The following is a 24,540-nucleotide window of genomic DNA, read 5'->3' on the forward strand; positions in this document are numbered from 1 at the left end:
AAACAGTGGACTCGATACCAAGATACCGACCTCAAATGTAAATCAAGATTTCAGCTCGCGACATTTGGTTACATAATTATACTAGTGATGACCCCATTATACAATATGTATTACCACGCGAAGAAACAAATTCAAAGGAAACACGTTCCATTTCATGAGGTGTTGGTATTGAAAATGACTGGTCAGCCAATAAAGGTGCTGAATATAACATGACACACCGGTTCATTACTCCTACTGTTTATGCTCAAATGACCACTTTGTATTATAGCTAAAATGGAGGCAAGAGAGTTAACTGACTTCAAAGTTCAGTTTCCACCCTTGCCGAACTTGGCTGGAATTACTGGGCTAGATCGTAGCGCCACCAGTGGCTATTACCAGTTATGTCCCTTCTAAGCCTCTCCTATGGACCAGATTCCACATCTCGTATCACTTGCGTTTGCTTCACACAAAATGGTTCGATCAGGTCAGAACGATCTGATCGATAATCAAGATCTATATTGTGATGAAACGGGTCTTACATCACGAAATGCATCAAATCACGTGAGCACCTTGACTAAAAACATGAAAAGATTTGGAAAATATCTGCTGACAACGAGTTGGCGGTGCACATGTTTTGCAAATCCTGCAGTCGACCAAAATCTGCACGACAGTTTACGAACCGGATTTCGATTTCGGTGCGCGATTTTCGATTGGACTATGCATAGACTCGTTAGTCCAGCCAAAATGTAACTCCATAATACCAGCCAAGTTCGGCAAGGGTGGAAACTGGACTTTTATAGTCAGTTAACTCTCATGCCTCGGGAAGATGCAATTACGTAGATCGATGCTCATGATGTCAACGACTGGATTGTCTGGTACAAACTCGATTATTTACACACCATTGTCTTACAGTTGGGATATTGCTGACTGCGACGTCAAACAATAAACAAAAGAAAAACAATTAAATTACATGCACGTTTTATTCCTCCAGGTAACGAAAAAACATTCGTAAACGGCATCATCGTATGTAATAAAATGAGAGTCATTAACATTGACCTACAAAGTCTACAACCTTCAGACGTGTTTACGGTGTATATGTTCATTCGAAGTAATCAATGATATATGCGAGAACAATACTGTCATCTCTCGCGAATGACCCTTTTCAGCATGTCGACCGTAGATTACGTGACAATACAGATAATGTATTTCGTATATGATGGAGTATGTGGCGGCAGATCGTCTCACAAGCTGATGCACTCGGCATAAACATAAAGGTGATATGTAAATATTTTTAGAAAACGTTTTAAGCTTCATGTTCTTTTATTTCAGAAGTGAAGTTTTAAAAAACGTTTCAGTGTGCGTGTCGTGACTTTCCCCTTCTGTGTCCCTGTGCAATAGTCTCCATATTCATAACGTTCTTTTGATGACCTTTTTTAATTTTATTCTTTCAGAATATTTCAAAGCTCATCTTGCTGTGAAGTCAGCCAGTAAGTATTTTTATAAATTCAATATTTAGAGGTGGTGAAACGTCGCGTCCAAGATTATTGCACTTATATAGCGACGTGCATGTACGTGTGTGTGTTTGTGTGGCTGCTTGTACTAGTCCGGACTGATGCCGATTTATAGTGCTAGCTCACTGAGATACCATGCCGCAGTTTAACATGAATATCGCACTCAGACACAGTATACCGACTCCGAGCCGACCACTCCTTGTTTTAGCCCCTTACTGCTGGGCGCCAGACAGGGTAACAACAAGTACCATCTTTTAACGTCTTTTGGTATGACGCGGTCGGGGATCGAACCCCGGACCTTCCGCTCTCCGGGCGCACCACGGAGGCGGTCTTCAATATTTAGAAAATAACGAATGAGCTCCGAGGAATCACGATTCTATATATGACTCATAGAAAAGAACATGAGATGTAAACCCGACAGAGAACCTTCACTAAAGTCAACCTATTGTTCATATGACTTAATGTTTTCCATGTGTGACGTCATGAATGACGTTATATCGTATTGTGACGTTCTATCTCTTCACCTGACCAATCAACATGGCTAAAATGAGCATGTGCAAATATCGGAAGATTTTTACACTCGATCTGGCTGCCCTTATTCATAGTATTTGTATGTGCAATTTTCAGTTTGTTAGTTTGATCAATGGTTCCACGTTTAGCATGATATATAGTCTCACGATTGATAATTATGTAGAAACGTTTTAAACGCTTGTACGTCAATTGCCGTCCTGATTCTTACTCGGAGTTCTAATCAGGGATCAACCGTCGAGAAGAATTCATTTATCGTTGAAGAATCAAAGAAATAGAAGAACAAACCTGATTGCAGGTAAATTATCATTCTTTATGACTTCCCGACTGAACCATAAATACATTTTAATTTTAGAAACATTCTTAAAGTTCATGTGATGAATTTTACAGTAATGAAAAGTATGTAAATATTTTGGGGGTATTTCTAATTATCGTTTACTAACCATTTTTCAATGTAACACTTCCGGTGGATACGTTTTCTCGGGAAAGCTGTAGTCTCCTTCGGTCAGATTTTACTTTCAACATTTTCGAAATTTTGATGTTTCTTCAAAATAAAATTTAAATTATGAGAAAATAATCGCAATTGCGAGAAAATAATCGAAGTAACGAAGATAATTGAAAAAACGAGAAACGTCGAATTAAAAATAAAATAAAATAAAATTATTCTACCAAAGCGGCACCATTAGGTTTTGCACTCTATTTCAGTCAACTTTGTTACAGTGATTTACATTCTTCAAAAAAAGAAACGCACAGGTACATTTTTAGCAAATTTATTGTACCTAATAAAGTCGATATATTTAATTTAATATCATAGATACAAATATGAAATTTGGTAGCTCAATAGTCACATGTTGTCGTTGTACAAAGGAATTGAAAACTGTTCATTGTCATGTCACATAAGGCCACAATGTTGCCCTAAACTCAGTATCTCCTGTGACGGCACCGGGCAGTAATCACGGCTATGCATGTCCTCGGCACTGACTGGATAAGTGTACGAGTTCTGTTCTGCGGAATTCTGCGCCATTCTGCTTGTAACGAGTTGTCCAGTTGTGGGAGTTTCTGCGGCGAGTTCTGACGTTGACGTACACGTCGATCGAGTTCATCCCAGAGGTGTTCGATTGGGTTGAGATCTGGAGATCTCGACGGCCAGGGCAAGAGGTTGATGTGGCATTATGAAGGTAGTCTACAGTGACTGTGTACGGTGCAGCGTTGTCCTGTTGAAACAGCTCCCCATGACCCTCTGGCCCTCTGGCGGTCAATGATTGGAAGGATGTGAGGTTGAAAATTTTGATTCATGTAGCGATTTGCTGTCAGACCTCCCTGAATCACAACCAAGTCAGATCTCGTGGTGTAGGATATGGCCCCTACACCATGACACTACCGCCACCGAAATTGTCGAATTCACGTACACAATGGGGGCAAAACGCTCATTTCGAAGACGATAAACACGTAATCTTCCATCTCGCCGGTGAAGAAGAAATCGCGATTCATCGCTAACCACACTCGTCTCAAGTTTCTCAAATTCCAAGGCTGTAAGGTATGGCACCAACGCAAGCGTTGATGATGGATCTGTTGTAAAACAGGGACGATAACTGGTCTTCTGGGTCGGATTCCAGCCTCGCGAAGATGGTTCCTGACAGTCTGGTCCATATCCTCCTTAAGGCAGGGATTCGCCCTGCAGTCTGTGCAGCTGTGGCATTGATATGACGTAGGTGGAACAGTCGAATGTAGCGATCCTGTGCAGGGGTTGTAACTCTTGGTCGGTCGGTTCTCGGGCGGTATGCAGTGGAATAGAACTGTGGGTATCGGTCCCAAAGGCGGCAAATGGTGCTGTGGTGGACGTTAAAGTGGCGTGCAACAGAAGACTGCGTTTCCCCTCTTTGGATACGTTCTATGTCGAAGTTCCGATCGGCAGCGCTGAGTCTCGGCTTTTTCGAACTTGAAAACTGTTGACAATTGAACGACAAATTATTGGCTTATGCTTGCCTTTTTATAGCCACTACCACGAGTTACGAATGCCATAAAGTGCACGTGCATTTTGCTTTCCTGTTTTCCTCCATGACATTTTTAAACAAGTGTGAAAACAATGCCGCTTGAGACATTGCAAATCGACAATGGCTGTGTTTTGATGCACCCTTTGTCGAATATCAGGCCATCAACATTTTCCAATAACATATATCCAATTTATATACCGGAATGTTTGTATAGTCAGGTTCAATGAACTACATACTACTGTGCGTTTCTTTTTTTAAAGAATGTATATACAGTGAAACCTTCTTAATTCGAAGTCATGTGCTAAACAAATATATCGAGTTATCCACGTGCGAGACAAGCGGAGTGTTGACCAAAGACCATTTACGGATTCTACCGGTACCAAAATGCTCTCTTCTTAAACGATATATCGAGCTAATTGACTTCGTGTTAACGAGGTTCACTGTTTTCCACAATATATCACAATTCTCAGTGCTAGTATGTTGCTTCAATGATAATGTAATCATACGAAATGTTCAATGTCAAAAATATTTTTTTTATGATGAAGGTATCTATGTGTCAAGATGTCAACGCCAAATAATGCATCCCTTGTTCTCATCGGGCGTCACGGGGCCGGGAAAACAGCAGTTATTGAAACTCTTCTAGGAAAGAGATTGAAAGTATCTACGCCTGCGGGGGATATCGGCAACTCATACAAGATAACAACTCCCGGCATGGCACTGAAGGTTATTGAAACACCTGGGTTCTTCGCTGCAGTGGACATAAATACTTGTAAGTCCAAGCTAGTTGGCACTATCCGTACATCTACACAGAGTACTGATGCTTTTGGGATGGTAATTCAAATAGGACGATTTACAACGGAACAGGGGAAAATGATTGACTTGTTTCGAGAAATATTTGGTGAGGGTGTGTTCCGATTTACTATTGTCATCTTTACAAAGTTGGACGAACTCACCTACGATGATGTGACTTTGGATGAGTTCCTTCAAGACAGTACGCCAGAACTTCAGAGGTTTTTAACGGCATGTGGTGGGCGGTATATTGGCTTTGACAACACGGGAGACTGGGAGACCAGGGCGAAGTATGGGGAGAGACTTGTATCCATGTTGAAGGATCTCCAGACGCAGAACAGCAACATGGTCTACACCGTGGCCATGCTTGATGAGGCCACTGGGTGTCAGCAGAAGAAAGAGGAAGAAGAGAAGAGAAAACAGAAGGACGAGTATAGGAGAGAGAAAGAAGAAATGAAGACGTGGATGCGTGAAGAGATGAGACGAGAGTTTGATGCAGAGTTGCAAAGAGAGACTGTGACGACATCACAGAAGTACCAAGCCTTTGGACAAGATACGAAATACAAACCAACACATGGTGAGAAGCTTAACATGGAGATTTTCATTGTCTTATTGGTAAAGTGGATATTTACACAGGCTCAGCACATTTAAATATGATGAGGTGATGTGAAATGGGGTTCAACGTCGCGTTCAATATTATTGCACTTATATAGCGACAAAGATGAACTGAGTTCCTCTTTGAATATTGGTGTTAATATATCATTCATAAAGAACAATCAAATAGGTACCATTTTCGTTTCCAGGTCAAGGTTTTCAACAGATTGTTCTAAGACGCGCCAAACCGACACAAGTCAGAACTCTACCACACGGAGAGCAGCGTCCAAGTGGTAAAAAATATATTATTACATCAGAAACACTTTATTCTTCATTTAAATATCATAGTATATCAGATAATTATTTGTAAATGTCTGTTTCTCGGTTGGGTTCGAACAATAGATGTCTTTTACATATTTCTAACTTCACTGTTTTTACAAATAATTATACAATCATGGCATGGTTGCTTGTTAGTAATCGAAACATGTATGGCTGACAGAAAGATCATCGGACAACACATATTCAAACGTGAAGAAGACAGACAGAGACAGTTTATTATAGTCTCACGTCCTTACAATGATTTATACATACTTTTAAAATACAAAAATTTATATCTCAAATACATATAACACGTCCCATTTTAATTCTGGAAACCCAGAAGTCCAGAAACTCTACGGTCTTTTCCCAGTCTCGGTCAAAGGTATTTACAAAAATAAGCATGCTGTTTTTATGGGAACATATTAAGGAAGAAAAAAAATGAAAAAAAAGTTCAAAAACTCAATATTTACACCATCTCGCCCATGGGCGAGAATATTTTCTTTTACTCAAAACTTATGTTTTTGTTTCGCAAATACTTAACTTGTATCTATCAAGTATCATACACAAAATGTAACTCATTTTAACTTAATTCAACGATTTTATAGCGATATTGAAATAGTTCGCCCATGGGCGAGAAAAAGGTTTGGCCCATGGGCGAGAATATTTTCCATTACACAAAACTTATGTGTTTGTTTCGCAAATATATTTTAATGCATTCCTTCACGTATCATGACACAAAATTTAACTCATTTTAACTTAATTCAACGATTTTATATCAATATTGAAATATTTCGCCCATGGGCGAGAAAAAGGCTTGGCCCAATGGCGAGAATATTTTCCTTTACACAAAACTGATGTGTTTGTTTCGCAAATACTCAACTTGTATTCCATCAAGTATCATACACAAAATTTAACTTATTTTAACTTAATTCAACGATGTTATATCAATATTGAAATAGTTCGCCCATGGGTGAGAAAAAGGTTTGGCCCATGGGCGAGAATATTTTCCATTACACAAAACTTATGTGTTTGTTTCGCAAATATATTTTAATGCATTCCTTCACGTACAGTGACACAAAATTTAACTCATTTTAACTTAATTCAACGATTTTATAGCGATATTGAAATAATTTGCCCATGGGCGAGGAAAAGGTTTGGCCCATGGGCGAGAATATTTTCCTTTGCTCAACAGTTTTAGTTTTGCAAAAACATTAAGGGATTATAAGCATGACACATGATTCAACTCATTTTAACTTAATTCAACTAATTTTGGGCGTTATTAAAATATTTCACCCATGTTTTCGTGAGTCCCTTTAAAGAATTAACTAATTTTTTACAAAGTATATTGTATCATGTGAAACACACTTTGTATTATATCATTACATTACTATTTTAAAAGGGCATTTGGTTGGATGTTTCCTTTGCAGAAGTTTTACAAATTTCACCTTTTTTACATATTGCAACGATGTTTAATGAACCCGGCCTTATCTCTCAAAACGTTTTGACAGTTTATCATACAAATTCATGCGCGTGTACACCAATTCATTGGCGTTATTTTTCAACGAATTAAAGTTTCGTTTGTTTCTTTTTCACTTCCCATTTTATGTCTCGTTAATACATCACACTGGGAAATTGAGTGACAATAGATATGCAATTTTACAGGTACATGTGCGCGTATTTTAATGGGGGGAAAAACCGATTCGTCTTTCATTGCATAATGTCTAGCTGAATATCTCACATTCTAACGAAATCTCGAAATAATTATTTCATTATATGCGGTGCGATGTTTACAGGTGATTGAGTGAATATTATGACACTAAAGCAACTTTTAAATGCATTGTCTCTTTTGGTATGAAAATGGTAACAGTTCAGAAAAAAACAGCCTTCTTATGATAATTCTCATATTCTCATTAGTACGTTGTGTCTAATTACAGTGTCGGTATTATTTACAGGTGATTCTACAATACCTGCTCTCGGTCAATTACGATCTACCACACCACGCGCGAATAAACAGTTATGCAGGTGTTGCTGTGGGCAAATACCTAGCCTGTATATAAATATTTTTTTGTGGATACATGTATTACATATTTTCGTTGATATGTGGATATATTAAGCACAAAGACAAAAAAAAAAGTTTATGAAAGATGAATTAGTGCCTTTATATATTCAACGAGATGAGTATCATCGTTTAATGGGTCATTCAATAAATGTATGTTTGGAGGAGATATCAATGGAGCCGCCCAATATACACAGTGTCGTCCGGTGAACTACCACCCCACCCTGTCCGTAAGAGTTATGTAATCGGTACACAAATATATTTGATGCGGTGTCAGTGTGGAAGGAGTTTGAATTAAGTCCGCCACTGGCCACAGAGGTAATCCTCAAAGTATAGTAACAATCAACATGGTCAATGCCGTACTAATTACCTAGTGACGCACGTAACAAGGACTGTCAATCGGTCTGCTACAGCTACCACACCATCATCTCTGTCACAACTGGCATATTAACGGCTTATTCAAAATATTAATTGTAGAAACGTCGTTGAGAGACTAACATATGTCGTATACAGTCCTCATATTTGATTTTAAAAAAACCGTAAACACGTCAACTGGGAATTCAACTGGATGTTACCTTCCTTATATCAGCTAACAGCCCTGTTTGTGAAAATATGTACTAGATATAAGATTTATAGACTAATAAAATCAATTGTAAGACCGCATAGACCATAAAACCGAATAAAATATTCTTGGTATCATCTCTTGTGTATTATATGATGGTAATGACCAGAAATGTTTTAACGTTAGATTAGGAAGGAGAGACATTAAAGTGTTTTATGATACTTGAGAACATGAGTAATAAGATGTAGCAACATAAACATGCATGGAATGGGATAGGGAAAATGGTGAAAACAAATTGAAAGGGATTTTAATACAAAATTATTGAATTAAATAACTTGCAAAAGCGGTGCCCAAAATTGTTTGACCGTGTTATGTGCGTTGTAGACTGACGACTAGCAAGTAATTGTCATGCTGTACGCATGGTTCCATATACAAATTCAGATATACAACCGGTATAAAACTGAGACCTGAGATGCCAAGTATTACCTGCATTCACACACGGAAGCAAAATACTTGTATGTATGCCCCCTCCTCTGAAAAATGTATCACTAAAGTATTTGCATTGTAATAAATATAGTAATAATAAATCTTGGTAAATTTGGTAGGTCTCCGACAGATATGACTTTCAGTTATTTTACACCTTTGATTGATACGGATTACGTAAATGTAGTCTATTCACTGTCTCTAATGTATCTGTTGGTTAGAAATTTCAAATGTCCTGATATAGCACTGTTCCTAAACTAAGCCCGTTTCTTTTATCGGGTATAAATAGTTGATTTGTCTTGTCACGCAGTCATTTATACTTGATCGAATGATTTCCACGAAAAATTCCGGCAGAGAGTTCTGTATTTTATTATATACATGTATTGTTAATTGTAGAAGATGCTTAAATCACTGTATCTCATGATCAGAACTGATAACATTCAAACATGTAATTAGTACACAGTTAATTGTTACATATAATTTCCTGCATATTCCTTTTTAAACAAAAAGCCTACATGTATATTGAAATCGGTGTCCACTGTTAAAATGGTATTAGTTCAGTCAGCCATGTTAAATGGAGAGACAATAATAAGGTGATTAATTATTGTCTGTTGCGAAACAAACACACAAGTTTTGTGTAATAGAAAATATTCTCGCCCATGGGCCAAACCTTTTTCACTATTTCACAAACTATTTCAATATCGCTATAAAATCGTTGAATTAAGTTAAAATGAGTTAAATTTTGTGTATGATACTTGATGGAATACATGTTAAGTATTTGCGAAACAAAAACATCAGTTTTGTGTAAAGGAAAATATTCTCGCCCATGGGCCTGCCAATGGGCCAAGCCTTTTTCTCGCCCATGGGCGAACTATTTCAATATCGCTATAAAATCGTCGAATTAAGTTAAAATGAGTTAAATTTTGTGTCATGAAACGTGAAGGAATGCATTAAAACATATTTGCGAAACAAACACATAAGTTTTGTGTAATGGAAAATATTCTCGCCCATGGGCCAAACCTTTTTCTCGCCCATGGGCGAACTATTTCAATATCGCTATAAAATCGTTGAATTAAGTTAAAATGAGTTACATTTTGTGTATGATACTTGATAGATACAAGTTAAGTATTTGCGAAACAAAAACATGAGTTTTGAGTAAAAGAAAATATTCTCGCCCATGGGCGAGATGGTGTAAATATTGAGTTTTTGAACTTTCTTTTTCATTTTTTCTTCCTTAGTATGTTCCCATGTAAACAGCATGCTTATTTTTGTGAATACCTTTGACCGAGACTGGGAAAAGACCGTAGAGTTTCTGGACTTTTTGGTTTCCAGAATTAAAATGGGACGTGTTATATCATATGTAAAAGTATACAAGTATAAAATGTAACGAGCCACACTATACAGGGTTACGAGAGACTTTTCATAAGAAGGGCATATTAAACTATGAATAAAAGGTACATAAACTACAACGCATATAAAAGTAAAACCATGAATTAAGAATAAAGGCAATCATATCTTTTGGATAAAATGTAACAGCAGGTTTAGGCACTTAAATATATCACATCTTGGGAAGACAGGATAAAACTGGCTTTTCTCAGATCATCAAAATTCTTAAAAATCGTCTTCAACATCGCAACATTTTCTTAACAGTTGTTCTCTTTCGGTTTCACAGTTAGGACATCTTAGTTATACGTGCCCTTCGTCTTCTATACCATCAGCACAAAATGGACATATTCTTTCATCTAGGGGCGTGTTTGTGCAGCGTCCTGTCTCTACTTTGAGGGGCGCCACCCCACTCCTGAACTTGGCTAAAGCCGACCTGTATCTCCTCGGCATAGGGGTTCGAACATAACACTCCGTTTCGTAACCTTCCTTGAAACTTTTGTATGTTCTTAGCTTATTTCCGCCGATTCCTCTCTTTCCTTCCTGTTGTGAAACCTCGTTCTTCCAATTTTCTTTAAATTGCTGCACAGTCTTACCTTGGATGGTATTCACAATGTAATGACTTCCATATACTTGAATATCTTGTATTTGAGACGCTGATGGTCCATTCTCCTATGGCGCATGTATAGCCGGGTGACTGACCCCCACTGTCGCACTGTGGTCGGGTCCCAGCCCATGTCTCCGGAAACAGCGTTGTTTGGCGCAAATTTTCTCAACCCTAGGAAGTATCTCATGGCTCGGTTCTGGACAGCTTCTAAAAGCCCTAGCGCTCTGCTAGCCGAACTTGCTGATGCCTTAGCCATTCTCTTGTAATCTCAGTGCTCTGTGAGTAGTATTCCCAGATATGTATATTTCTCCGTTATTTCCATATATTCATCTCCACACTTGAAAACCTCGGTTGTTCTTTTCACTCTTGCACCAGGGAAATGAATAACTTTAGATTTGGAATAGTTCTCAGACATATCGTTCTTCAAACACCAACTGTTAAGGCAATTCAACAACATGTTTAGCTCACTTTCAGATTCGGCCAGTAGTACTATGCCATCAGCATAGGCTAAAATACCTACTTTACATTCTCCAGTAGATACACCAATGTCCATATTATTAATTAAAGTCATGAGGTCATTTATGTACAAATTAAACAATATAGGTGAGAGTTGGCAACCTTGTTTTAATCCACTGTCTACGTTGAACCAAGGGGTGTGTCTCCCATTTAGCCGAACACAACACTTTACCTCTTTGTAGAGCGACGATATTGCTCCGAACATCTTGCCTTTGATATCAAGTTTCCGGAGTTTCTCCCATAGAATTCCTCTGTTGATAAAATCGTATGCTTTGCGGAAATCTATAAAAGCTGCGTATGTAGACTTGACCATCGCTTTTCGGGTTTCAATTATAGAGGTAATAGAAGTGACGTTGTCAATCGTTAATCTTCCCTTCCGGAAACCGTTCTGGTTGCCTTCTGTTATAGAGTGAGATTCTGCAAAAATAGAGAGCCTATTATTTAAAATACTGCAATAAAGCTTGTAGCTTGCGCTAGTTAGAGTCAGTCCTCTGTAGGAGAGAGGATCTCTCCTGTCCTTTGTCGACTTCTTCGGCATCGGGTTTATCACAGCCTTTGTCCACTCAGACGGTATGCAACCTTTCTCTAAACAAATATTAAACAGATTATACATGTATCTCGCACACTTCTCATTCTTTAATACTTCCAAGGTTCAAGGTTTTCAACAGATTGTTCTAAGACGTGCCAAACCGACACAAGTCAGAACACTACCACACGGAGAGCAGCGTCCAAGTGGTAAAAAATATTATTATATCAGAAACACTTTATTCTTCATTTTAATATCAAAGTATATCAGATAATTATCACAATTATTATTTGTAAATGTCTTTTTCTCGGTTGTGTTCGAACAATAGATGTCTTTTACAAATTTCTAACTTCACTGTTTTACAAATAATCATGCAATCATGTCATGGTTGTTTGTTAGTAATCGAAACATGTATGGCTGACAGAAAGATCATCGGACAACACATATTCAAACGTGAAGAAGACAGGCAACGCATCATACAAAACGACTCAAGCAGAACGTGTCCCAAACATAAAAACACCCATGTCCTTCCAAAGGATAATATTGGTGTGTATCTTCAAGACAGGATATGACTCATATCTCGAATGTATGTAGATCCAACTATGACATGGCCACAAACGTGAAGAATGATTAAGAAACTACTTTATTTTAATATCCATAACCCAACTTCTAGAACTTGTGCTTGCATCACAGCAACATGGGGTCATAAGGGAATGAAGACTTATTCATATTTCGTCATATGACAATTGAATTAAACATTCCTTACACGAATTACTTTCTGGAGATGAAAGACCTACCGATGATACGAATCCATCCATTCCATACAAATTATATTGAACTCAGTACATAAGTATCGGTTCAGACGCCAATAGGCATGAGTTTTCAAATTTATATGTGTAACGATTACGTGTTGCCTATGGGTGGAACGGGTTACCTAGGTGTGCCAGGATCCTATGATAAGCGCCATTCTTACGCTCGTGCGTTTTACCACGTCTGATACCTGCCTCTTAAAAAGAAAATTCTAGCGAAAATTACTGATATGTGAATGGATTCCTGAAGATCAGTGATGACACCTGGGGTATGCGACAATGGTAAGCATGTCCTGCCCTGCTGTAGCACGCGTCACATAATTTGCATGAAAAACTAAGTTTGTTCGTTTGCCTGAATCCCAGCTTCGCTTTGTTTTGGACCCAACCTACTCACACTCCGCCTCTGTTTCAGATCACGGGAAGACCCCAAAGGGCACGGTCGCGGACACTCTGCAGTCAAGCAAACCAAAAAGAAAGAGTTTATTTGAACTCACTTCCTTTTTCGAGTCTCAGAAAAATTGAGTCAACACTTTGTTTTAGTGTTGATATAAAAAGGCATGTGACACAAATTAATTGTTCTAAATGTCTTAAAGAGGGTATCTTATATTGTTATAGTGGACGTAATAAGTACTCGGTCGCCACTACCTTACACTCTCGGAACGTGTATTGAAAACAATACTGAATATTACCAGGGACTTCAAAACAATGCTTGGGGTTTCAATACAGAGTCTTCACTTTTAGTTGATAAAGACGCAGCTCACAGTAGAATGGCATCAAAAGAAAGTAATATCTTACATTGAAACTAAATGGTCCTAACAGGTATTAAGGCTTTTTCGGAAACGATAAGGGCCCAACATACGAGCGGTTTTATAAAGGGACATGATAATACGTGTTATACATAGTGACCTTTTTCTCACAGGGGTAACTATTTTACTTTCAAAAGTTAGAAAGGAAGTATTCCGGCATGAATCATGGTTGGTTCAATTTGACCACGGCAGTTTCACACGAACATGGTTATGCCGATATATATGAAAGTGTCGTTACCGTTTACGTGTTATACAGTCTAGGTCATCGATACACTGGATCACCTCCCTCTGCCACCAGACCGGTACACCGTAGAATTTAAATTTAAACAAAAACAATATTGTTAATTATGCATAAACATTTGTTTCGTTCGGTATACAGGTTCTGTTAATTAAAAATGTCCCTATTAAAGATGTAAAGGAGTTTGAAAGGGAAAGACTTGTTGACATGAAAGTTACGTTTTGGCCCTAATAAGATACGAAAAGGCATCAGATTATCCTTACCTGGTTTGATGTGTCTGAACGATCACTTCATCGAGTTTATGTGCAGTGTGTTGAAGGGTCGGCAACCCCGCAGAGTCATGGTTAGGAAGAAGACGGCTGGCCTGACTAGTACCACTCAGGACCAGTAACTTCCCACTCTAAACCATCAATGTTTGATTTTGCATCAAAATGTAAATATGAAATGTAGATTATGCAATGAATTTAATGAGACTGTCAAACACATTTTCAGCGGATTCCCCAGTTTTGACATAAACACAGTATCTTAAGCGACATGATGGCGTGGCTCGATCCTGTTATTACCGTCTTCGCCATGCTTTTGATTTTGACACAGACGTTTATCCATCATACGACCCAGAATATGTAGAGGGCGTCATGGAAAATGATAAATAAATAATTCTTTGGAATAGGCCTGTATACAGCCTCAGACCAGAGGCCAAAGAGTAAAGGGGCGGCCCTCTAGCTTATGCCCGAAACCATCAGCGCTTGGGTTTGTACTGAGCAGCTATCCGAAAGCTAGCAGAAACGCGTTCACTGCAGTCATCGTTATCGCTCTTCGTTCCATGCAAGTGATATATTTCAAAATGTATATTTACGCTCATGTATTTCTTAATATTGTCAACACTGCACTTGAGATTTGGTGGTACCCTAAAGCATATAAACATGAGATCCCCTGATCTGTAAAGATCTGTATTAATGTTTTGAAAATATAAATTAAGAGATATGATTTGGGCCAAAACAGAATCACGATAATGTAAATATTATTTAGGTACTACTGACTCTGTGTAAACAACAATGAAATCATCATAAAAAACATAAAAATCAATTGTATGATATATTTGTATCATGAAATTATCATTTGTTTTGAAAATGCTAAGACAAAAGATTTATATCGGCAGTCGTCGGAAGGGTAACTCGGAAGTTCGAGACAATGCAACAAGAAGGTGTCCTTTAATAAAATATATAGATGGTCTATTGTCCTTTTCTGTAATAAATACATGTACATATATCAGGGTTTATGATGTTTTCTTTGTTTTATTTGTAATAGTTGCATGCCTTGTACCAAGTTACAGTTTAAATTTCATATTTGATTAATCAGAAAAATAGAAAATATATATATGTTACCCTGCTTGAAGCTATACTGTTAAACCTGAAACACCTAATTATTTTATGCTGAACTATTCAAACTAATCGGGTAATATTAAATATCGATACCGTCCTCAATTAACGAATAATGCATTAACAATTTAATGAATCATTAGGATTTAATGAACACAATTGTCAAATATAATGCCACGGCACTGTAGCTAATCTTAATATGTCGTCAACAGTTTTAAATGGCAACAAAGACATCTACATGAGACAGGTTATCTAAAACGTTTCTGCATAATACTGAGGATTAAAAACATGCAAATATTTTAAACTAAGTAGAACTATTTCTACCTTTATATTCTTCTCGAAATTAGTTCATATATTTAAACTGTCACAACTATGACAGCAAACCAGTAGTCATAACTAGTACAGAGGAAACACCATCAGCTATTTCCTGGTGCAGAGGAATAATATGTGCTAAAAATATCAAATGTGGAAACCTCTAGTTTGAAATGTTTTCAATTTCAATATCCGTAAAACATTATGCAAACCGGCATAAGCTGCCACGTCATAATTTATATACATGTGAACTCCCTGTATCATTTCACACAAGCATAATATTGCCGTGGCATTGAAACTCACCTGGATTTGCAGTCTACAGTTTAAAACGTAAAAAACGCAGAAACTTAGCAGAAGTTTCTTTCAGTATTGATATTCAAATATTTTCGGCTTAAAAATCTGAGCAAAACCTCGCACTAAAATCTAATGATATGAAGAATATATGATGTCAGCATAAAGAGAAACATAAATATGCTATGTTCAGTTTCATCACGGTAGAAAGTTAGTCGGAGAAGAAATTTACAGAGCCGTATATGCATTTCCCGAAAATGTAAGCGCATGGTCAAACAAGGTCAAAATTTTAACTGCTGCAAAAGCGGAACATGTGTGTTGAAATATCGAATTTCATTACATTTGGAACAAAAATTACGTAATTTTCAATATTCTGTTGTAGCAGATCACATTCGAACCTCTTAAACACATTGGGGTGTCATCATTGGTGGGATGAAGCATGGGAAATTTCAGCTCAATGGGTCCAGTGGTTTCTAAAATCATCAGCAATCTCTGCAGAGTCTGTTGTATCAACCGGAAGTGAACCCGAATGTTAACACTGAGTCGACTGACGAACACTGATGATGAAAATACGTGGGGATGTGGCCGCGGCCGAACGATCTGTGAGAAATCAAACAGTCACAATACTAAGGTAAACTACAAATGTAGTGAACAAGGGCATAATGACATAATATCACGTGTCAGTGAAATTAGTTTATGTTGTTGGGCTATTGAACGACTCAGAAAACATAATGATAATTTGGACCTGCAGTTATATCTTGAGGTATTTGACATCATTAGACTATGTGAAACATAGCTTAGTCCGCATGATTCCTGTGTCAGTTGGTTATTGGGGCTTTAAGTATTCTCTACTAACAGATCAAAGAAGAAGAATTTAGGACGACCGCATGGTGGAATCTCTGTGTTTGTGAGAGAAACACTTCGCCAGAACTATTTAATCTCACAAATATATATTCATCGCCAAAAGAAACGCGAATCATAGAAACATATAGAAAAGTATTTACGTCTAGGAGAGATGATTCCAATGTGTTCCACTTTATGACAAAATTAAATCAGTCAGGTGTTACCACAGTGTGTTTATTCTTATCACGATATGCTGCACATGATTTCCAAACTTTACACACACTAATCGTGCACCAGAGAAATGGTGCATCTCGAGTCATGGATCTATGACGTCACATGTGATGCATTTATGAGCTTCGGTTCACACAACAGATCAGTATGTTCGTTTTTGCATCGAACCAAACTAGTATCTCAAAAATTTATGATAATGTGTTTGGTTTACACATAACGAATGACCGTTTTGTTGACGATGAACGTGTAGAATTGACATGTATCACCCATTCAGGGGCTAGCACTGCAGATTATATGATTACTTACCCAGTTTCTAGGACTGAATCTTACCACATGCCAATAATTTGTTGTTGTTTTTCGAATCTGATGATAAATATCATGATAATATCTTTGATGATCACCCATTTGAACCCTTGATGAAATGTAAATGGAGTCCGCTAGAACAAGGATCATTTGTGAGCAGGTTTTATGAAAAGAAATGTGCGGAATAAGAAGAACTTACTATTTTATTAGAAAAAAATATTTCTGGAAGAAACAGACAGATTTGTAATATTCTTTTGTTGGACAGTGAGTTGGAAGACATCAAAATACGTTATTACATAAATTGTGATGAACTAAATTTGAGAAATACATAATTGTTTATGTAACACATAAAATATTTTTTTTAAATATATTTAAACAAAAAACAGATTGTTTGTCAAAATCAACAGCACGACAAGTTGATATCCTGTCGGAACAATTCCACAGAATTCTGGAAATGTATTAAAACTAGTAATCATAATAAGCCTGAAGATATTTTAGATCCATTGTTTGCACAGCAAAGGGTTCATTATTTTAAGAATTTATGAGAAACAAATAGTAACAATGTTTTCTCAGAAAATGATGACAATAGTATTATACTAGAATGTATTGATATGTTAGATAAAAAGATGTCTGTGTCGTAAATAGTTCTAAATAAATGCAACAAAACTCGTTAGAAATCTCAGTCAAAAACAGACTACATCATGAGCATGTTTTTATGAATCACTATCAAACAGTAATGATACCAGGTGTTCGCGAAATAGGTGAACGTATCCTGCCCCACCTGTGGAACCCGTCACAAACACATGTAAAGGCAAGTCAATTGTTCACCTAAAAAAACCACGGTAACATATGGTACAGATCAAAATAGGGAATCGCATCGGACATCATTTTTGACACTGATGCGTCATATTTGGAAATGTCCTCCACATGTCTGCCATAAATCTTTTTGAAAGATGTGAGCCAGAGTCGAATCCAGCCATTGCTATCAACATTTCACAAAGTTTGAGGTACAATCGAGTTTGCTCTTTCCACGAAGATTTCAAAGAGAACATAATCGAGACGCTGGAATATTGCTCAAAATAAAATAAAGAAAATTGACTATTGGGGAGTCATCCCTGTGGCGAGTTTATTGTCTCTCTGAATCTTTATCATCTAAATATGAAACAGATGACGTTTTCACTTGTCTCTTTATTTCTACTTCAAAGTGGTAAATCTATGGAAGGGACATGTCTATTTGACTATTATCGAACCATATCAGATCATCAAGATACATTATGTCTTGGCCAGTCCAAGGTTGATTTTGCCAATCGAAGCAGAAATTCAGATTCATAAAGAACAGATCAACAAAAAGGGGCCCACAATTGGTACCAGTGGGAATACCTAAATGACTTACCTAGATGGACGTACAGTGTTATGGCAATGAGGTTAAGATGTCATCTGCCATATCAACTATATTTTGAACTCCACGACTAACTACACTTATAAATTTCATTACACTTTGAACAAAACTGGCTGAATGATGGTCATAAATAGGTTTTTAAATGAGGCTACTGTGGAGGCTTATTGCAAATATGATTCAAACCTCTTGAACAGGTTGGAGTGTTATCATGCCACAACATGCGCTCACTTGACTTTCGACCCGTGTAGATCCGGGGTGGAATAGGTCTTCAGCAACCCACGCTTGCTGTAAATGGCGACTATGCTTGTCGTAAGAGGCGACTAACGGGATCGGGTGGCCAGGCTCGCTGACTTAGTTGTTGCATGTCATCAATCCATATTGCGTGGATTGCTGCTCATGATGTCAATATCTGGATTGTCTGGTCCAGACTCGATTATTTACAGACCGCCGTCATATAGCTGGAATATTGCTGAGTGCGGCGTTAAACAACAAACCAACCAACCAACCACTAGACCTTCAGTCAGGTAGGCTAAAGAGAACTTTGAGTAATAGTTCATAATAACCTACTCAACTCGGAATTACCGATGAAGTGTCCCCCGTGAAATAATGTCACTCACCAAGGGACGTCGGGAGTATGTTCACACAGTACAGACAATCCATAATTGCTGATTATTCTTAATTACTGTTTTTGTACAGCTATAAGCCTTGCAACATTACTTGCTCTCACCCATTTTAAATATTATGAATCACCATCCGAAAAGAATCATGAAAGGTTATGGTTTGAAAATAAAGATTGTTTCTTTGAATGCCCCATTAAGCTTCTTGACTTTTGTATTGTTCATTTCAGTGTGGGTGTGTAAATGGTGTTTCGAACTCAATGACAAACTGGATTCAGTTTGTAAAAAATGTCATCACACACTCGGAGAAAAAGATAGAAAAGGGGAATATGGACCTTCACAAGGCAAGTACCTATTCCTAACCTTATGTTTTCTCTGAACAAAAACATCCATGGGACCAATTATCCGTCACTGTATTGGATGTGCCATGGACTCTTGAAGGCTCATACATTTATCATACTCATTTGTCCATATATTTGGGATCATTTGTCGGCGTTTTATTTCCAACCTACATTCTTTTTTCAAAATTTTCTCCATTTCTTAATCCTAAGGCCACAATAAATTAACCGAATCACCTTGGGATTTTGTTTCTCATATTTCCATATTAATATCGTCAACTGATTGAATATAAATTATGTAAAATCTTAATAAATGTTATTGTGTTTGCCTGTTCAAAATATTTTCAAAAAAATTTAGTTCTGGTTGTTAATGAAGCATCAAAGTGTAGACCAAATACGTAAATTGTTGTGGCCTTTACTATGAATCCCCTGATCAGAATCAGCAGGGTTTGAGTTTCTTGGATTCCGAAATCAAAATATTGCAGCATTAAGATACCATTTACAATCATATGAAATGAGGGTTTATGTCCAAAATGCAATGTAGTCACAGATATTTCATGTTTCTTATCTTCAGATGAGGGGTTATGCCCAAAATGCAATGTCGTCATAGACGTTTCTACTGGAATGTGTCCAAACTGCAGCATGAAAAACGTTTCGGTTGCACGGATTCAACCATACCAGTTTGGGGAAAACTCTGGTAGGTATATAAAAACACATTTTAATAATGTTGGTTGGTTGGTTGGTTGTTTTTTTTGTTTAACGCCGCACTCAGCAATATTCCAGCTATATGACGGCGGTCTGTAAATAATCGAGTCTGGACCAGACAATCCAGTGATTGATATCACGAGCATCGATCAACGCAATTGGGATTGATGACATGCATCAACCAAGTCAGCGAGCCAGACCAACCGATCCCGTTAGTCGCCTTTTACGACAAGCATAGTCACCTTTTACGTACGGCAAGCATGGGTCGCTGAAGACCTATTCTATCCCGAATCTTCACGGGTCTTTTGATAATGTTGTGTGGCTAGGAAATGTATTTCATGGTTTTCGTCTGGATAATCCTACTCTTAATTTTCAGAAAGTCCAAACTGAAAAAAACATTTCAAAATCGGAGTCTAAATGCTGAGTATGTGAAATACATTAGCATCTGAGTTAAACCAATAATTGCTTGACTAGTATTTGCCCGGTACCTAAAAATCCAGTATAAATAATCTGCCCAAATGTATTGAGAACTCTGCTGAGTATATAAGACTAGTAATATTTCTTGTTGATTTCTACAAAAGATGGGGTATGTTTCAGGACCAATCGAAGAACTCAGGATGGTACTTCTTGGGAAAACAGGAGCGGGGAAGAGTGCAACAGCAAATACAATCTTGAATGGAAATGTCTTTCCCTCTAGGAATTCATTGAAAGCAGTAACTGACAAATGCCAGTACCACAGAAGGGAACGTTTTGGTAAGATTATCCAGATTGTTGACACCCCTGGGCTATTCGACACCAATTTGGATAAAACCATGGTTGAAGAAGAGATCAAGAAATGCATCGCTATGTCCACTCCTGGTCCTCATGCATTCCTTATGGTTGTTTCCTTCACTGGAAGATTCACCCAGGAAGATACCCAAGTGTTTAAGTGTCTTGACGATATTTTCGGAAAAGACATGAAGAGGTACATGATCATCGTTTTCACAAACAAGGATAGGATTGAAAGAGATGTTGGGGAACATATTGAAGATTGTCCTGATACTTTGAAAGAGATTCTGGAGGAAGCCAAAGGTGGATATATCACCTTCAACAACAGAGGGAAGGATCACGAGAAAGATGAGGATGTCAAAAAGCTTCTAGATGGAATTGACAACATAGTGAAGTCGAATGAAGGCGGCTGTTTCACTTCTGAGATGTTCAGAGAGGCCGAGGAAGTCATGCAAAGCAGAATTATGGAAGAACTGGAAAGGAAGAAAGGGGAGATGATGAAAGAGGTGGAGGAAGAGGTGCAAAAGGAGATGGAAGAAGAATTCAGAAAACAAAGGGAATACTTTGAACGGCTCCAAGAAGAAAGTGACCATGAAAAGCATTATCTAGAGAGAGAACTCGCATCTGAGAAACAAAAGTCAGAGGGACTTCGCAAACCAATGGGCCGCAAGGAAACAACGATGGAGAAGATGAAGTTACAAAATATGGTACAGAGAGAGGTAAAGACTAAAGCAGAGCAGGATACAATCATCCGACGTATCCAAAGGTCAGAGGGATCAGAGAGAGCCAAGATGCAACAACAACTTTCTGCCCTTGGGTCGCAAGTCAAACAGATTGTGGCGGAGAAGAAACAAGCAGAAGAAGCAGCAATAGTGAAGAGATATGAAACTAATGTCGATGAAGAGTTGCGGAAGCTTCGGAATATGGAAAGACAGGCGATCCAGAGAGGAGAAGAAGAAACCATTGGAAGGTACAAAAAGGGCATGAAAAAAAGAGGGATCGCTTTCCTAAATTTCTTCCGACAGATTTTACCATGAAGACTATACACGACTTCCCACACAGAGAATGCGGAGAAACAGGCCAACATTAGCCATAGAAGTACATACATAACTTGCCAAAATTCACCAGGAGGAAAGCTACACACACAACACTTGCCAACATTCACCACGACGAGAACTACACACAAAACACTTGCCAACATTCACCACGACGAGAACTACACACAAAACACTTGCCAACATTCACCACGACGAAAACTACACACACAACACTTGCCAACATTCAACACGACGAGAACTACACACAAAACACTTGCCAACATTCAACACGACGAGAACTACACACAAAACACTTGCCAACATTCACCACGACGAGAACTACACACAAAACACTTGCCAACATTCACCACGACGAGAACTACACACACAACACTTGCCAACATTCAACACGACGAGAACTACACACAAAACACTTGCCAACATTCACCACGACGAGAACTACACACAAAACACTTGCCAACATTCACCACGACGAGAGCTACACACACACAACACTTGCCAACATTCACCATGAGTGGAACTACGCACAACACTTGCCAACATTTCCCATGAGAGGAACTACACACAAAACACTTGCCAACATTCACCAGGACGAGAACTACACACACAACACTTGCCAACATTATCAAGAAGGAAGCATGAAAAAAGCCAGTTATATATCCCCATGATACTATTGGAAAATGTTTCCATTTATATTTCAGAATATATTTCCAAAATATTACAGATTTAATTAACATTTGAGACACCAATGTGATTTTGGTTTGTGTTACATAATGTATTGATGATAAAGGCGTTTGTGATCATGATTAACAGTACTGTAATTATCTTAATAAAGTGTACCCTTGTGCTGAATCACATGTAGAGTTTGTTATGCATGTACAGTTGGAATGAACTATGAACATTTGAAAACCAGCAAACTGCACGTGTTACAAATGTGAATCAGTAGTCTGTATTGATCAGTTTTTTAACTGTAAGCACATAAAACAATTGTCATTTCAGATAAGGTAGTTTGATGCCGTATTAAGGTGATGTTCTTCAGCATTTCTTTCCCTTTGAAACATCAGGTAAGTACATCAATGTTTGGGTGCGCTATAACATGGCATGGAACACAAAAACTCCAAGGCCGCATTTTATTAAATTAAATTTTAAAATAACAGGTTCACCTTCAGTTCAGTATACGGGAGATGATGATAACTCAGGAAAAACACGATGGAATGTCTTATCCAAAAACGGAAAACCATATAAACGTGGACATTGCGAGTTTTTCGATTTGACATTTGAGTGTAATATCTATATGTTATCTTCTTGTGTTTGTAAATACCAAATATGGTTAATTACTTAAACTAACACTCAATGTTTACATATTCACACGAAATTAACTTTAATCATTACACTGGGGGGATTTTTTCGCTTGAGGGTTGTACATATTATACACAGAATTGTTTTTGCTACACTAAAATAAAACATTCATGAGATTATACTCCTTTGTTAAAACATGCAGCGTTTTTTTCTGAGCGAGTGAGTGAGTGGGTACTGGTCGATTCCCAAGTTAAACAAGTAATCGGTACGTACAGAACTAAATTGTGAAATCAGTGCTGAACTACACAAGTATATGAATGAATAATAAACAAATTATATAAAAACACGCATGATTTGGTTTACAATCGAAGAAAGAAATACAATGTGTCAAAAATGTGACAGCAGCAATTATTAACAGGCCCTTTAAGTCTATGCACTTACGAATTTCCAGAATTTATCACAGTCGAATGTCTTGAATGAGGCACGTGCTCCGGAAACAGTGTTGCAAACAGCAGGCAAAAAAATATCAAGCGCTGCGACAGAACTTGGGCTGTAAACAACTAAGGGAGGTCGTTCTAATCTACGAACCCTTCATTTTATGTTTTATTGTTTATATTACAATGACACTAAACATACGATACACACTGAGAGAGCCATATATTGTATTTGGTACTAATTTAAATAACATGAAAATGTTTCATCTTTTATTTCTTAAAAACAAACGCCCACATGGGTACATCAGATACGGTATAGAATGATATGCATAAAATAATGTACAAAGCGCACGTTTTACCCTTGGATGGTAATTCAGGGTAGTCGATGGGAGACAAAACTCAGGGGTGAAGTTTAAGACGACAGCTGCCAGGTTTATTGATGCAGTTTGAAAGAAGTCCAAATGGTACAGTTCTGGTCATATTATTGCGACAGAACGCACGGCGGTACCGAGTGGCCAACGTTCCCGGTGCGGGGACCCGGTCTGTCACTTATACACAGGCAGGAAGCCGAACGGGGATCCTTCAGCGTCGACGTACTCGTTGGCGAGGCGGCGGCCTTGGTCGACCCCAAGACTAGCCGTAAAATCCGTCCGCTTCTGTCTGGGTCCGTATCCATGATTGACCATGTCAGTAAGGTTTTGTAGATAGAGGTACATGTATTACATGACGTAGGGCAAGGTCAGTGACTCACGTACATGTACATACGTAAGATCCGGCGACGTGAGGAGGTGTTAACTGACGTTTATTGATAGCGCCGGGGATTAAGGGTCCTGCTTGGAGGGGGGTGGTGGTAAGAGGGGATAC

General features: G+C 38.0%; 1 protein-coding gene and 1 pseudogene across 1 annotated transcript; both read left to right on the forward strand.

Moving 5' to 3' along the window:
• Positions 1–1,194: 1,194 nt before the first annotated feature.
• On the forward strand, positions 1,195–22,730 carry LOC139466089 (GTPase IMAP family member 4-like). Its single transcript, XM_071248104.1, has 5 exons — positions 1,195–1,253; positions 1,431–1,466; positions 19,305–19,418; positions 19,987–20,109; positions 20,715–22,730. Coding segments are annotated over exons 2-5 (1,446 nt in total). The 5' UTR covers positions 1,195–1,253; positions 1,431–1,465; the 3' UTR covers positions 21,923–22,730.
• LOC139466090 (uncharacterized) lies at positions 2,299–13,177 on the forward strand (annotated as a pseudogene).
• Positions 22,731–24,540: the final 1,810 nt, after the last annotated feature.

Source organism: Haliotis cracherodii, unplaced genomic scaffold (genome assembly GCF_022045235.1).
Source record: "Haliotis cracherodii isolate W230 unplaced genomic scaffold, xgHalCrac1.p SCAF_18, whole genome shotgun sequence".
Taxonomy (NCBI): domain Eukaryota; kingdom Metazoa; phylum Mollusca; class Gastropoda; order Lepetellida; family Haliotidae; genus Haliotis; species Haliotis cracherodii.